Source organism: Marmota monax, unplaced genomic scaffold, assembly GCF_021218885.2.
Source record: "Marmota monax isolate L192 unplaced genomic scaffold, Marmota_monax_Labrador192_F-V1.1 WCK01_AAM20220418_F8-fsc00020, whole genome shotgun sequence".
Classification (NCBI taxonomy): Eukaryota; Metazoa; Chordata; class Mammalia; order Rodentia; family Sciuridae; genus Marmota; species Marmota monax.
In genome coordinates, this window is record NW_026692912.1 from 17,566,728 (window position 1) to 17,581,805 (window position 15,078).

The 15,078-nt window shown below is 50.1% G+C and overlaps 2 protein-coding genes across 6 annotated transcripts in view; one reads left to right on the forward strand and one right to left on the reverse strand.

The window, feature by feature from the left end:
- The window catches only part of Nek6 (NIMA related kinase 6), a 72,471-nt gene extending 67,032 nt beyond the window's left edge, over nucleotides 1-5,439 (forward strand). For all 4 annotated transcript variants that reach the window (XM_046452009.2, XM_046452011.1, XM_046452008.2 and 1 more), the window contains 2 exons: nucleotides 1,383-1,496; nucleotides 4,244-5,439. In XM_046452009.2, the coding sequence (XP_046307965.1) occupies nucleotides 1,383-1,496; nucleotides 4,244-4,354 (225 nt within the window). In that variant the 3' untranslated portion in view covers nucleotides 4,355-5,439. The remainder of the gene's footprint in view (nucleotides 1-1,382; nucleotides 1,497-4,243) is intronic.
- Nucleotides 5,440-6,833: 1,394 nt separating this feature from the next.
- Nucleotides 6,834-15,078, reverse strand: part of Psmb7 (proteasome 20S subunit beta 7) — a 55,055-nt gene continuing 46,810 nt past the window's right edge. The window contains exons 7-8 of one of the 2 annotated variants that reach the window (XM_046452012.2): nucleotides 9,955-10,106; nucleotides 6,834-7,068 (exon numbers count right to left, since the gene is read on the reverse strand). In XM_046452012.2, coding sequence (XP_046307968.1) covers nucleotides 6,957-7,068; nucleotides 9,955-10,106 — 264 coding nt within the window. In that variant the 3' untranslated portion in view covers nucleotides 6,834-6,956. Of the gene's footprint in view, nucleotides 7,069-7,327; nucleotides 7,398-9,954; nucleotides 10,107-15,078 lie in introns of those variants that run through there. The other variant, XM_058581730.1, reaches the window with a different exon arrangement.

Here is a 15,078-nt window from a genome sequence, read left to right on the forward strand (position 1 = left end):
TGCCATACGTGGCCTGAGGAAACCTCAGAATGCTGCCTCCCCACAGGCCGTCTGCAAACCCAGGGACTCTGTCTGGGCTCCAAAGCCCTCGTAGGTTTTTCTGAAGAAGGCAGGCCCTGCTCTGGGCACCATACTGGTCACAGGGGTGAACAGAGGGTGGAGGCATTCCCTGGGCTACCCTGGGTTCCTCCCTGCCCTAAGCTAGGGCTCTCTGGCCCACTCTCTGGGACATGAGGTCCAGTGAAGATACCGTAGGCATCCCAATACTAGAGCCAGGGACCCCTCAACCAGTAAACCAGAGCAGAGTGGCCTTCACAACCACGGTCCTCAAAGGGAGCCAGGGCAGGGCAGCAAGTCTGGCACAATTACTTGACGGCACTTCATTAGCAGGAGGCACTGGGCCGTCATTGTAACAGTGTAACATTGTAACATTGTAACAGGGCCGTAACAGTGAGCAGGAGTGACAAGAAGCACTTGAATCCCATTATAGACTAATCAGCAGATGGGGCCGGCGGATGCCTTGCTTGGCCACCACCTCACGGAGCCACTTCATGGCTCCGCACACCTCGCTGAAGGCTCTCCCGTTGGTTCTGAGTGGCATGGTGTAGAGTCCGGGTGCCCACCCCCCACAGGTGGGGGAGGCCCAGTGCTTCCTCAGTGGAGGAGGACTGGCTGGGGCCACCAGTCTGCTCCCACTGCCCTTGCTGCTGGCCTCCCTTCAAGGTGGAGCTCACACCATCAGTCTCCACAGAGGGTGACACAGCTCAGCTGGCTACACCTCACCACAGCCCTGCAGGCCAGGGCCACTTTCCACCTCACAGAGGAAAGTTAGCCAGACAGGCGAGCGTGGCACAGGTCCAGGCACAGGGTCCCTGGCCCAGGGCTACCTGGGCTTCTGGTTTCTAAGAACCCTCCGCAGAGGGCTGGCGAGGAGCACAGCACAGCCTGAGCTCTCACATCCTCGCCCCCCCACACCCCACCCCCACCCCCCATTCAGGGCCTCAGGCAGGCAGTTTCCTAAAAGCATGCCTCCCTCAAGGCGTGGGAACTGCCTTTCAGGTGAAGAGGACAGAGAACCTGCCTGCCCAGGCCCATGGCCTGGGGCAAGCCCGTCTGCACCCTCTCCCTGCTGTCATCCTTGGGAGCTGGGGCCTGAGTGGGGAGGGGACATCCCCTCAGTATTCAGCTGCCCCCTCCCATCTCTGAACCCTTGTCCCCATTTGTTTATATACAGTCCCACGTCCAAGCAGTTCCAGGGCAAAGTGCTGCTGGGCAGTCCTGCAGTGAGGCCCAGAGAGCCCCTGCCTCAATTTGGTGGTCCCCTTTCCGTAGAGTGCTGGACGTTGAGGCTGAAACTGCTGTACTGTCCCCTCCCCTTGCAGATGGCAGCTCTCCAGAGCCCCTTCTATGGAGACAAAATGAATCTCTTCTCCCTCTGCCAGAAGATTGAGCAGTGTGACTACCCGCCACTCCCGGGGGAGCACTACTCTGAGAAGGTGAGGTGGCCAGGCTCAGTGGGTCTCCAGAAGGCCATATAGCTCACGGGAGGGACACTTCCAAAACTCAGCGCAGGGCTGAGCTCAGGGGCACCTCACAGGGTGAGGGGAAGAGCTGGGGGAGGTGCCTGCGGGGGCTGGGGCCAGGTGAACTTTACTGAAGGGGTTTCCAGAGTGCCACACACCCCTGCCCGCAGCAGCAGGAGCCCTCGGGAGCTGGCTGGTACAGCCGCCACAACACTATTTGGCTTCCCACTTGGGGTCTGAATGTGAGGCCACCTGTCCCAGATCCCAAGGCCAGGATCCACATGGTACCAGACACTGGGAACCAGATAGGAGGCAGGAGGTAGCAGGGTGGCGCCAGCATTCACCCATCCTTGGTGGTCACTAGCTTCTGTGACAAGAAACCACAGCAGGTGGACTGACTGGTCTCCTGCTTATTACAGCAGACCTAAGTCACGCCTCGGGTTTTCATTTTCACATTTTTCATTGGGTACAGGGGCTCAGGCCACACCAGTACTGGCCGTGTGAATATCACCTTCCTCAGTCATCATTTTGTAGATAGGGCTAAAATCATGTCACTCATGGGTAAACTAAGGAGGACGGCTTCCCAGCACAGCAGGGGTTAAGTGTGTAGACGTGGGTTCTCAGGCCCCCTTTACTGTCCTTGGGTATATCACCTACCTTCCTGGCGTTTCAGCTTCCTATCTGTAAAATGGGGATAAGACTAGGGTCTTTGATCAAGATCACTGTAAGGATTAAGGTCATGCATGTCTGGGCACCTGGTGTTCCTCCACCACCAACAGCAGCCACTCGGGGCCGGGTGTAGCTCAGTGGGACAACGCACGCCTGGCATGCACAAAGTCCCTGGGTTCCATCCCAGCACTAAACAGAACATGGTCACTGGATACAGCACTGGGTCTGACTCAGTAAAAGCTCAGTACCTGGCATCAGTCATTGCTGTTCAAGGTCAATGCTGGTAGGTGTGAGGCCTTCTCAGGCCCAGAGGCCACTGCCTCATGTTGACTTACTGGGTTGAATCTTCCCTCACCCACCTTACCAATACCCATATGGCATAAAGAACTCATCATAGATGACATAGTTTGTAAGTTGTGAGGCAGGATCAGAACCCAGATGACCCGACACCTAGCTAGAGTGCCATCATGTTTCTCAACGGCAAGTCCTCAGCAGCCAGAGTCCAGTAGGTGAGGCCTTGGAAGGCACACTCATGTATGCCAGGGCCAGGGTCTGGGGCAGGCCAGTGGTGCTCCAAGCAAGTTGCCCCAGATCCCAGGCCTGGTTGCTCCTGCCAGCTTGCACCAGGCAGGGGGTGGGGGCTGTGCAGCGCCTTCTGCTGGCAGCGTTCACAAGCTCCTTGGAGAGAACCTTCATGCTCTGGTGTGCACGCTGGCAGGGAAGAAAGCTAGTGGCATTTCCTTACCAAGCTTACAGGCTCACTGGCTTTTCCCTTTCTTTTTAAACTTGGACTTCTGTACCATTCAAAAGCGAATAGCAGAGCCGGGCACAACTCAGCGCCAATCCCTATTTTTCTGCCTTTCATTGCCAATCCAACAGGCACCGTCGTCTCCACCCCAGCTGCAAGGCTGACATGAGCACCTGGATCACACTTGCCCACGTTGGCCATTCTGTCCCCATCCACTGGACCCCCTTCAGGGGTTGCCTGTGACATCTTTGGCCACACGCACATCCAGGACTTCTGCTTAGCACTAGAGCCCTTAGCATAGCCTGTTTTTAAAGTTACACTGCCTCTTACAAATGAAAATGACTTGATTACTTTTCTCTGTTTCTAAAAATCCCAAATGTGCGCTTACTGCCAACTGTGTGGTCACACAGACTTCAGACTCTGGCTTTGGCTTTTTGGGGATTTAACCCATCCGAGGCTAGCGCAGTTCCCTTCCCAAGTACTGTGAGGGGAAAGTAGTCTTGTGCACAGGCCACCTCAGAACCCCAGGGTTGTTCATCTGTTCGGGAGCTTGGCAATGTTTCTTCAACAGTGGAATCCCCCTGCGGAGGTCAAAGGCATGCCCTAATGGTCTACACATAGGTCAGTTAGGACATGCCCACTGCAGAGCAGCCCCCATCTGCAAAAGCCCAGACCCCCTTAGCCAAGATAGTGTGTTGCAGCCCCTGGGTCTCCTGGAACATTCCTCTGGCCCTCCCCAGAGTGTGGCCACTGAACCCACTTGGGCTCCCTCTTATCCAGGACCCCCACTCTCCTGGCTGCTGCTAAGGACCCCGCAGGGCAGGCAGCCAGCCCCTCCAGCAGCACATATTTAAATGGAAAACATAGCAGTGAGCCCAGCCATGCAAGTTAAGAGATGCAAGTTAAGACGCAGGCTTTTTAAGGTCATTATTTTAATTACCATTAAAATAATTGGCACTCAGGCTATCAAAATGTGAGGTGATCAGAGGCTTAAGGCACCCCTCCCCCACCCCAGGCGGGCAAAGCCTTCAATGTCTGTATAATTAAAAGCGCCGTCTTTCATGAGCACAATGAAGAGGCCAGGGGGTGGGCAGACTGCAGCCCTGCTGCATGTTAATGCATTTATTATGATCAATAAGCCCTTTCCTAGAGTTTCGTCCTCTGGTTTGGGCCTCTGCATGACTGACAGCAGACACACATGCGCGCACACGCAAACAGATTTGCCCAAAGGTGTGCACAGGACACAGAAGTGCCCAATAAGGCTGCTTCTCAAGATTAACAGGAAAAATTCTCTCCCTTGCAGCTTCGAGAACTGGTCAGCATGTGTATCTATCCTGACCCTGACCAGAGACCAGACATCGGGTATGTGCACCAGGCTGCCAAACAGATGCACATCTGGATGTCCAGCACCTGAACACGAGTGCACCGTGCCTTGTCAAAAGCCAACACCACTCTGCCTTACTTGAGTACTCTTCTCTGAAGTGACCACCTGGTAGCCTGAATCAGCTGACACGAGAGGGTCCATCAGGTCCCCCAAAGGCAGCCTTTAAGGCAGACACTGAACGCAGAGCACCGGGCAATGGGCAAATTCCAAAGTCCCTTCTTTGTACTGTTGCGGGCAATCTCGGCTGGGTTAACAAGAGCTATAGAGTGAGCCACTGAAGCCCCCTCGTATCTGGACCGTAATGTGAATCTTTGGGCAATTCCTCCAGGGGCCTGGCCAAGTCTCCACGGACAGGACAGGTGTGATTTGTGTGGTGAGCCTTCGCAAAGACTAGCAAGTGAAGTTTAGTTCTTAAGTATCTTTCCAAACAATCGAGCTGTGTGCTTAATTTACTCTGTTGTATAAAGGGATAAGTGAAAATAATTTTGTAAGTAGAGTAGAGATTTTGCTAATATTTTTATCTGCATTTTGTAACTTGAGTAACAGGGAGGAAAACCCAACATCTAGCATCGAGTTTCACGAGGCAAACGGCCTGGAGCGTGTGGTTTGAGGTCTGATTTGCCACCTTCTCCTGAACACCTGCCCTGTGTCAGGCACTGTCACCTCCTGTGATGCTGATGGTTCTTTGCATGATCAGTGTTAAGCATTTTCCTCTATGAGAAGGAAGCATGGGCTACAAGAAAAATCTAATGGCTCTGCCCAAAGCTGTTCTTTCCAATTTCTGGTTCTGCAACTTCCTAGTGTTACCTGGGCAAGTTTCATAGCTTTTTCTGAGCCTTAAGTTCCTCATCTGTAAAATGGAAGGATAATTTAATCTACCTTCAGGTTTGCTGACAGAATTTGAAATAAAAGAGGCAAGTTAGCATACTGCAGATGATCCAATATCGAGAGCCATTCACCATTTTGAAAACTCAAGTGCATAGACTATGCAAGTTGAGAATTAAAGTGCAACTGTATTATGTGTAGGAAACCAGAAGCGTGTTCACATATTTCTTGTTCCCAAACAGGATTAACTGTGAAGACTAATTTATAAATGTGAATTTAAGGAAACTGAAGCTCTGGAGGAAATACTTTGAATTTTGTTTTTGTACTCAAGTTAACTCTCTGTCTACGCTGTTGTCACCTGGTGACAGCTCAGCAGTGCTGATGTTTGGGTCAGGTTCTTCCTCACCTTCACCTGGCTCCCTGGGTGAACTTACTGACCAGGCTTCCCCAGGGAAAGGACCTGGGCTGGCCACTGCTCCATCTCTGAGCAGAGCTCTGTGTGACAATGCTGGGCTCGAGACTGTCTCCAGACGCGGCCTCTGCTCTGTTCTCCATGTTGGGAATAAAATGAGGGAAGGGAGTTGCTTCTGGGAAGAGGAGGAGTCAGGCACAGATTTAAGTTTCCACACATTTCTTCTTGAACTGAGAGGTCCTAAATGAAACACGTCAGCAGCACGACATTTTGCAGAGCCTTTAGAAACAACTTGTTAAGCTCCAGACATTCCAAGTAATCCTGGAATTTTTTTAAGCTCCCCCAAATAATTCTGATAATCATCAGCCAAGCTGCTGCCCTCAATAGTCCCATTGTTCTCCCTGGCCCACTCCCCGCAGTTTCACAAGGCAGCTGGCCTCACAGTGGGCTCACCCTGGAATGTTCTCTCCGAAGGAAAGTCAAAGTCCCTGTCTCCTGCCTAGCACTGACCACTGAAAGTTTTCTGATTCCACACAGATTATTTGCAAATATTCTGTTTATGGCTCTCAGAGTCCCTGCTGTGTCTGCCCTTAGCATAGCAGCCTTGGCACACCAATGAGCTTGTGTTCTGCATGCCATCCACTTCCTACTCCGTGAGAACCCTCCACCACTCAGCAGTCTGAAGGTTTGTGAAGTGATCACATCCAGATAAGCCTGTAAACATTCCTCTGTGACTCCATGAAATTGGTCAGATGTGCAGCTCACCCAGTTTGATGAAGCTATGGTAAAGCCACCATCCCCTGCCTGCCGTTACTCGGTGCTTAAAACTGAGTGGGGCCTGAGAACTCAAACTTGGAGACGCCCCCCCACCCCCATCTCTGCCCCGGAGCTGGGGATGGAACCTGGGGCCTTGCACATGCCAGGCAGGTGCCGTGCCCCGGAGCCACGCCACAACCCACTCTCATCATCCCAACACTGCTTTCCTACTCAGTTACTAGGCAGTGGCTGCCCTGCACTCATCACCCTGTTAGGACAACCAAATACCCTGGGGCTGCCCTGAGCAAAGAGAAAGTTAACACAAGGGGTAAGTTAGCAATGTTCACGTGAAGAATCCAAGTAACCAAGTCTGGCTTCTAGCCAGAGGAGGCCTGCTATTTTCAGAAGGCCCTCACCGTTGACACTCACCTGAACCCAGATTGGTACTCGAGGGATCAAGAGCCTGAAAGGTTGATAGGCCCCATGACCACAGAGTCCCCAGGTCTCAGCTACCCATTGTGGTTTTCATTTTTTTTTATTGCACTTCATTTAGCAAACAGGAACCAAATGAAGGTGTCACAGGGGTGTTTCCAGTGCCCCCGATTTCCAGAGTGATACCCAGCCACCCACTAGCACCATTCAGGAAGTGTCCATTGTTTGGACAGTTTCCTCCAGTAGCTCAATCTCCAGGGTAGTGACTTTCTCAGTGAGGACCGCAGTGGTCCCTTTCTCACACCTGTACCGGCCAAACCTAGTGAGAAAAAACAAAAACACAAAGTTGGGATTCTCCTCCAGGTGCCAGACAGAAGGCTGAAGAGAGCAGAAAGTGGCTGCCCTGAGTCCTGCCCTCAGCTTTCTAGTGCTCCAGAATGGGAGAGCCTGGTAGACCCATTAGGTCAAAAAAGAGCACCCAGGACACTGGGGGTGCATACCTCCCCTTCCCCATCACCTTATCCCCCCATACATACATACAAGAAAACATTTGATTATGTGTCCGCAGGCTCCAACCTCCCCCAAATTACCTGTCAGTAACCCTCAGAAGTGAAGCCTCTCATCAAGCCAAGATGGCCCTTCTCTTGCCTGCAACAAGAGCAACTTACTTAACTATCACTTGCTTGCTACTCTTTAAAACTATCCTGAAACCGCAATGGCACAAAAATAGTCCTCAGCCAGACTTGGAGCTCATCATTTTAGAACCCACACTCAAGACTCAGGCAAAGTTAACTGGCCTCTGCAGGTACATGGGAGGTCACCACTAGGAGGCACCCACCAATACTGCCATCCTGGCAGTGCACCCACAGGGGCCTCTCTGAGCATAGGGCAGCCTGTAAGCCATATGTTAACTGTGGACTTCCACACTGAGGCTGGCAGTTAGGACAGTGTCAAACAGCAGCACCAACCCAACTGGTCCTCTGGGATGTTCCTAGCTGGGGCAGTCCTGCTGGCATGCACTACTGGAAGGCTGCTGGCTGGGCCATTACCATGTGCTCCTGGAACAGTCTGCCTCTCAAACAGGTACTTGGGCTCAAGGGAGCAGAAAGAATAAAAAGTGGACATCTGACAGTTGTGTATTAAATTCAGGAGATGGAGCAGAAAGAAAGGCTTCCCTTTATTTCTGCAAAACCTTCCTGTCCCCACCGTGTTCTTTATCAAGGGTGTGAGTAACTGTACCTCTTCATAATGTGTTCCTCCCTCTGTAGGTTTGAAGATGTCATTCAACTCCCACCAAGCTGGCCCTTGGCAGCCTCGTGCTTTGGAGCCAGAGTCCCAGTAGCCCTTATGTGCCTGACTCATGTGTACCACACCCCAATGTCTTTTGGAAACCCAAAAGCTTCTTCCCCTGCACCCAAGCCCAGGTGCCTGCTTTGGCAGTATGCAAAGAGGGCCTCTGCCTTGGGCAACAGCAGATTGCACCACAGGGCACCAGGAATCTTTGAGGCCAGGTCTACACTGGCATTGGACACAGGACCCTGTCCAGGACTCTAGCTCTGCCCTGCCCTGCTGTCCACTATGGGAATCCCCTCACCTGGGTAGTGCCCCACCGTCAATGACCAGACAAGAAGATGAGAGTGAGGTTGTGGATATTGTGAATGCAGTGCTCTCTGCCCAAGGGCACTGGCAGGGAGCAGCCTGTTGAGGGCAGGGGCACACCTATCCTGTGCCCAATACTGGCATATTACCTGGCTAGTCTTCCAGCCAGCACTCCTAGCCACTTTGATTTTGCTCCCTGTGTTCAGTCTCCTTTACAGGTAAACAGGCCTCTGCTGCGCTCCCTTATGCACAAAGATTCTTGTGCTAAGCACAGATTCCTTTGGCAATCAAGAATACTACTTTTCTCCTCTTCTCTTTTTTCTTTGGCGGTGCTGGGGATGGAATCAGGGCCTCCTGCATGATAGGCAAATGCTCCACAACCGAGCTACACCCCCAGCTCACAAATACTGTGGCTCAAATGTGGCTGTCAGAATCCTCTCCCAGGACACTCTCCAGTCTAGAATGGATGGAGCCCCTCTCTGCCCATCCCCCACCTCCTCCCCATGAACCGGCTCCAGCCACACTATCAATTCTCATCTTTAGGGAGCTGGGTGAAGCCTGCTCCCAGCACAACTGTGTACCTGAAGGGTGGCCTCCCTTCCTGCTCAAGGCCCAGGGAACTTCGTGGGCTCCTTGTGATCCCCTGTCTAGCTCCACCACTTCAAATGGAGGTCGAATGATGCCCAAAGCCACCACAGCAAGTCGGCCACAGCATTCCCCAGCACCTGCAGAGGGCTCTCTGCAGCTGGGCGTCTACCCCAATTCACACTGAACTCTGAGTTGAGTGCACACTGCTGGCTCTGAAGGCTGTTCTTTCCTTGTGAGTGAATCTTGGAGGTGAATATCCACAGCGGAGTTGAACACAAGCATTCCAGAGGTGGCAGAGGTCACAGGTGCAGCTGTGCCTCACTCGGGAATGAGCCCAAGAGCCACATTCTGGCTTCCCAGCTCCAGGAAGAGATCAGAAGCCACAGGGTGGTCAAGCAGCTGGACCCACAAGGAAGGGCCAATAAGCTGCTCATCTGCACACACAACAGCCAGATCTGTTCAGCAAATCTACTAGAACCTCACTCACTACTCTGAGCCTGGCCCACACCACCAAGATGAGGCACGTGCATGGCATGTGCCACCAACTCAGTGGCACGACTCCCCTCTGGTGTAGTAAACACCATTAACTCCCACGGCCAACATTCAGAGGCTCCCAGCTACTGGTTTAGAGGCTTTTAGGCATCTTGGAGCAGTCTAAGTAAAAAGCTGTGAGCCGAGCACCCTGGAAAACACACCTCACAGAACTCCGTGCAGAGTTCAGGGGATTCTTTAAGACACTCAAGAAAGGACAAAGATGACTGAAACCTCTCCATCCCAACTTGCAGCCAAGGGCTCTCTCCTGAGCCCATTCCACCTCTTGCACCAACACTTTATGGATTTAGTCACTGTCCCACATCTGGCAGTAGCTTACTGTCATAAAGCAGACTCACAGACCCGTGGAAGGCTGGTTGGAACAGCTTTTCTCAACATGGGAAAGAAACCTGGTCCAGATACCATGGAAATAATAAGAGGTCCATGAGGCCAGAGGCACAGGAAGAATATCTTCTCTTTCACTCACCTGGTCCCCTTCTTGTTGGGCACTGAATAGGGGCGAAGAAAGTCCAGCTTGCTCTTGCTGATGACACACAGATCGATGTTGCTTCCAGACCCCAAGTCATTGAAGATGCCAGCTGCAATGGCCTCGCTCACCAGCTTCTTGGCCTCCTCCTCCTGGAAAAGGGAGGAAGCCATGTGTACCGTCCCCAGACAAGCTGCACACCTGTTCTGAAGCCCACAAGGTACTTTCACAAGCTGTGTGCAGAATCTTCTGAGAGCTGTACAGTGTTTTGTATTTTTTTTAAGTTGTAGATGGACACAATACCTTTATTTTATTTACTGATTGTTATGTGGTACTGAAGAATGAACCCAGTGTCTCACACATGCTAGACAAGCGCTCTACCACTGAGCCACAACCCCAGCCCCGTGCAGTGTTTTTTCAACAAGGTTTTATAGAAACGATCTCATATCTCAGTAACTTGCCCAAGGCCTCCCAGCAGATAAGTGGGAACCTGAGATATTCAAACTCTTTATGCATGAACCCCTTTTCTCAACCTTACCACTCCATATCACATGATCACCTCAACTTGGGAACTATGGGCTGTAGTATTTATCATTCAAAACAGTGGTCAGTAAACTCTTCTTGTGAAGGACCAGGTAGTAAATATTTTAGGTTTTGTAGGCATAGAGTAGGTCTTTGTCGTAACTGCTCAACTCTACCAGGTAGTACAAAAGACCTATAGACAATGCATAAACAAATGGGTATGACTCTGTCCCAATAAAACTTTATTAATAAAAGGTAACGTAATGGAAAGGCAGTGTCATGGGGTGGGTCGGGTGGGGGTAGACGAACACCAACACAACAGTAGTTCTGGGAAAACGCTGGCAGAGCCAAGGGTGGGACTTCTTGCCCAAGAGACTTTATCTCCTCCCACTAATGATCCTGCAAGTTCACTGAAGTGACTCAATGCTCTGAATCACTCTCTCCTTTACTCCACCTCGAAGCAGCAAGTATGAGTCCCCAACAGCTACTGGTGAACAGGTGGAGCCATTCCTTTCTTAGTTAAAAAGGCCATCACATGCCAGGTTCTGTGCTAGGTGCCAGGACTGTAGAGATGGATGAAGCACCAAAGTCCCTACCCTCTAGGGACCCAAGAGTTCAGCAGGGACATCAGACTCAAGTAACCAGAGCACAGTGTGATGAGGACAGAAGGATGACTGAGTAGGAGTCACGGGAACACTGGCAGCTCGGGAAAGCCTCGGGGAGGACACAGGGCACTCGGCAAAGGGCAATGCAACCAAAGGCAGCCCAAGTCCAAGCCCTTTAGGCCACATGTACATAAACAGACCAACGTCCCAAAGAAAGGCCTCTATGCTGTGCTGCAGCTGCTGCCCAAGTAACCACCTTCAAGAAACAGATTCCCTGCCCAAACTCCAACCTGAGAGCCTCAAAAGATTCACTGGCTTTAAGTTGTAAGGAGATGTGAGCCCACCCGAGGCTCCTGCTCCTCTGCCAGCCTCTGGCCAGCCTCAGATACCAGTGACATGAGCGCCCTCTACAGACATAGAGAAAAACAGAGAGGCTTCGCAGGAAGGGGATCTGATCTGCACCAAGCCAGCAGCAGAACTAGGGGGTTATTTTTCTGAGTGGGATCCATGTGGGGTCAATGAAGACAGTTTCTCTCTGGGGCACATGTGGTCCTGTAGGAATGCACTCTAAACAGGATTCTCTAATCAGGGACTCTCCCACATTGCCAATAGTCTCTCAAACACTTGACCAGAAACCAGAGGGGAAAGCTGCTCCTCAGCCAAGGAGATGGCTGCTGGTGGTGCTGCTGCCACACAGACAGCAAAACCCAGCCACCAGTTCACTAAACGCATCCTCATTTCAACTTGCGTGGCTGTTTTACTGGTGACCATCCTCTGAAGCGTGTGCCCCAATGCACTCAGGAAATGACCTGCTCATCCTGGCCTCTCAGCTCCTCTCCCTCTTCCTGCTCTTCTCCGACATTTACCCATTTCCTCTGCTTTGTCTTCTCACATCGCTGCAGCTGGGGACTTGCACCAGCCAACAGCACTAGTGGTCATCACAATCCTGCTGGCAGCACCTAGGGCTGCAGGTCTCAATTTCTCAAATGGTTGCATTTCGGAGGATGGGGGAAGATTTAGAGAAAACCAAAATAAACACATATTATTAGACATGCATATCTAATGCCAATGAATCCAACCGAGCACACCGAAACCAGACTGCTGACAGTGCACTGGGAGTACGAGTGATTCTACTTTTATTTTGCAAATATTCTGTAATACAAGTAGATAACTAATTAAACTTAAAATTTGCCAAATTTTGAAATGTACTATGTATAGTTTGATTTACTCATAAAACTATCATGTGTGCTATTAAATGTAAATTTTTTTTTAAATTGAGAAAAAAATCTTTTAAATCTCTTTCCTCTTCACCAATCCTAGGGAAGATGGTTCCTTAAATAAGAAAACCCCACAAGATCCTAACTCTCCACCCACCCCCCATATCCACAGGACTAAAGATGTTATCAAACAAACCTTACATTTACTGAGCACCTACTACAATGTACCAAACACTGAGCGATCGCTACCCTGTTTACTCCTGCCCCCAATCATCTTCTGAGGATGGTATAATCAGAAAACTGGCTGAGAGGAAACCACTGGCTTGCCCAAGGTCACACAGCTAGTCAATAGTAAATACTGAAATAGGTCCATAGGACCCTAGGGCCACAGATGCCAAGAACACACCAGCTCACAAGTAACCTTTGGGCTGGGGACTAGTTGGGGACACCAGGCAGCGGTCCCCTGACTCAGGACTGTTTCACTCCCTATCACTAGTGTCCTCAGAATCTGGTCAACTATAAGAGAAGAAAGCTGCTGCCTGCCAACTTCTCTGTGAGCCAACTAGAGGCTTCTCTGACATTCATTCCACTGCAAGGTGTTTCCCAAACTGCCCCCAGCCCCCAGCCCAAAGGGTCTTCCCTACTCTCAGCCTCGCTGGGATAACATTTCTACCATTTAACATCAGAGGCCAACATCAAGATTAAAGGGCTCACTTCACTATTCCCTGCCTCACCACCAAAACCCTTTAAAACACAAAAGGGTCAAAAATGACCAAGAGTTCTTTCTATCTGCCCATTCCACACACAGCTAAGATCTTCAATAGATATTCCCAGAGACCTACTGTGTTCCAAGAACTGCTTTATATGTTGAATACTGTCTTTAACTACAGTATTCCATACACAGAATTCTAGACACATATGCAAATACACTACTGGGCATATTCATGCTGTGTTTTCTTTATAGTAAAATTTTACAATTAAACAACTTTTGTCTTTAACACGTGATACCAAATATTTAAGAAAACAAGACAAACCACAAACTAAAGGCAAGGAGGAGGAAACACCACATTTTTATCTGCCTTTGGTCCACAGTAAATGCAGAAAACACTGTCTCTTCCTTTAGAATTCACTGTTCCTAGGGAAATGGCACCTCCTTTTTCTGGGAAGATGCAGAGTGACCTGGGTCCTGAGCAGCATCTGCCTGGGGACAGCTGATGCAGGGAGATCATGACAAGGGCCTTGCAGAGCCTGGGATCCCAGCTGACCAGGCCCAGGTGCAATGCTCTCTCCTGGTAGGGCCAGCACCCTCCCCTGGCCAGCTGCTCATGGGTTTACACTGCTTGCCGCAAGGGACTTGGAGATTCAGTGTGTGGCTGGACCACAGGACTTATCCCAGCTGCTCAACAAATAGCCCTCCAGGAGAAGGGCTGGCTTCCTTTTACACTGAGATGCTCAAAAAGACCACCATGACCCTGAAAACTGAATGGTATTTGAGGGACACAGGTTCAAGGTCACCTGGCAGATGTGGAAGCAGACAGACTGAGTTTGCATCCCTAGTCTACTTACTGCTATGCAGACTTGAGCAAGTCACTTCACCTCTGAGTTCAGTCTCCTCCTCTATAACAGAACGATAATAAATCCTACCTCAGAGGATTGCGGCAAATTAGAAATCAAGTGGAGAAAGCACCTATTAAGTCTCTGCCATACAGCTGTTGCTTAAGAACTGGGAACTTATTTAATAAAGAAAGCCAGAGGGCTCCTAAAAAAACATAGTTTATCTCTTAGCGGCGAATGCCTGCACCCAGCCCCAAACCAGGAGGAGGTCCTAGCAAACCTGCCAACCGATCTTCACCCAGGGCCATCAAGAAGTTCCTGCAATAATTAATCCAAGCAAAAAGCACACTCCCTAAAAGTTCAGAGAATATAAAAGGAACACTTCCTGCTTTATGGCTACAAAGACCAACTAACTGGGAATATCAGTCCCCGGGGCCACCCCTGCTTCTTAAATGAGATTACAATAAGAGTGATGTACTGTACTACAAGTCAGCTGTGACAAGCAGCACTTTATAGAGCTATCTGTTTGTCTCCATCACTGCATCGCACAATGTGTCCCTGGACTCCAATGTGCAGCTCCATTTACCACTACATGACAAATGGGCAGCACTTGTAAAAGGCACAAAGAGGGCCACGTCGGCCACGTAATGGTCACCACAGCTGTACCCGAGTGCTTGAGGGGACAAAACAGACCCCCAAGTTCATTAAACTGACCAGTAATGGATCTTTCAAAAAGTGCCTTAGGAATCGTACAGAAAAGGCTAAAATAAATAACTCAGCATGGAAGGCTAATCTGAAATGGTGTTTGATAAATTATTTATACCACAGGCGATTGTCTGCATTTAATATTGGAGCTACTAGTAGCATCTTTAAAAGATGATTTATGTGTTGTAATGCTATTAAACTTTATATTGGCCCACTGCTGGCTATAAAGTCTGCTGAGATTTAGAGAATGAGTTTTAAACTGTCACTGCAACATCATAGGAGATGGAGACTGTATTAAATCTTTACTTTAAACCTGTTATCTAGAGAGTTGCATTTTGTAGACACTCACAAACTGATAGATTACCTCGGCATCCGCTATGGTGCAGATCCAAACTAGTACTGCAAAGAAACTTTTCCACATTATTCTTGTCTACAGCTACAATCGAATTCCTCTTCTCACTAAAGTGGTTTTGAGATTGGGAATGTCACCAGAGTACAATGGAGGTGTGTTAGCCAATGGG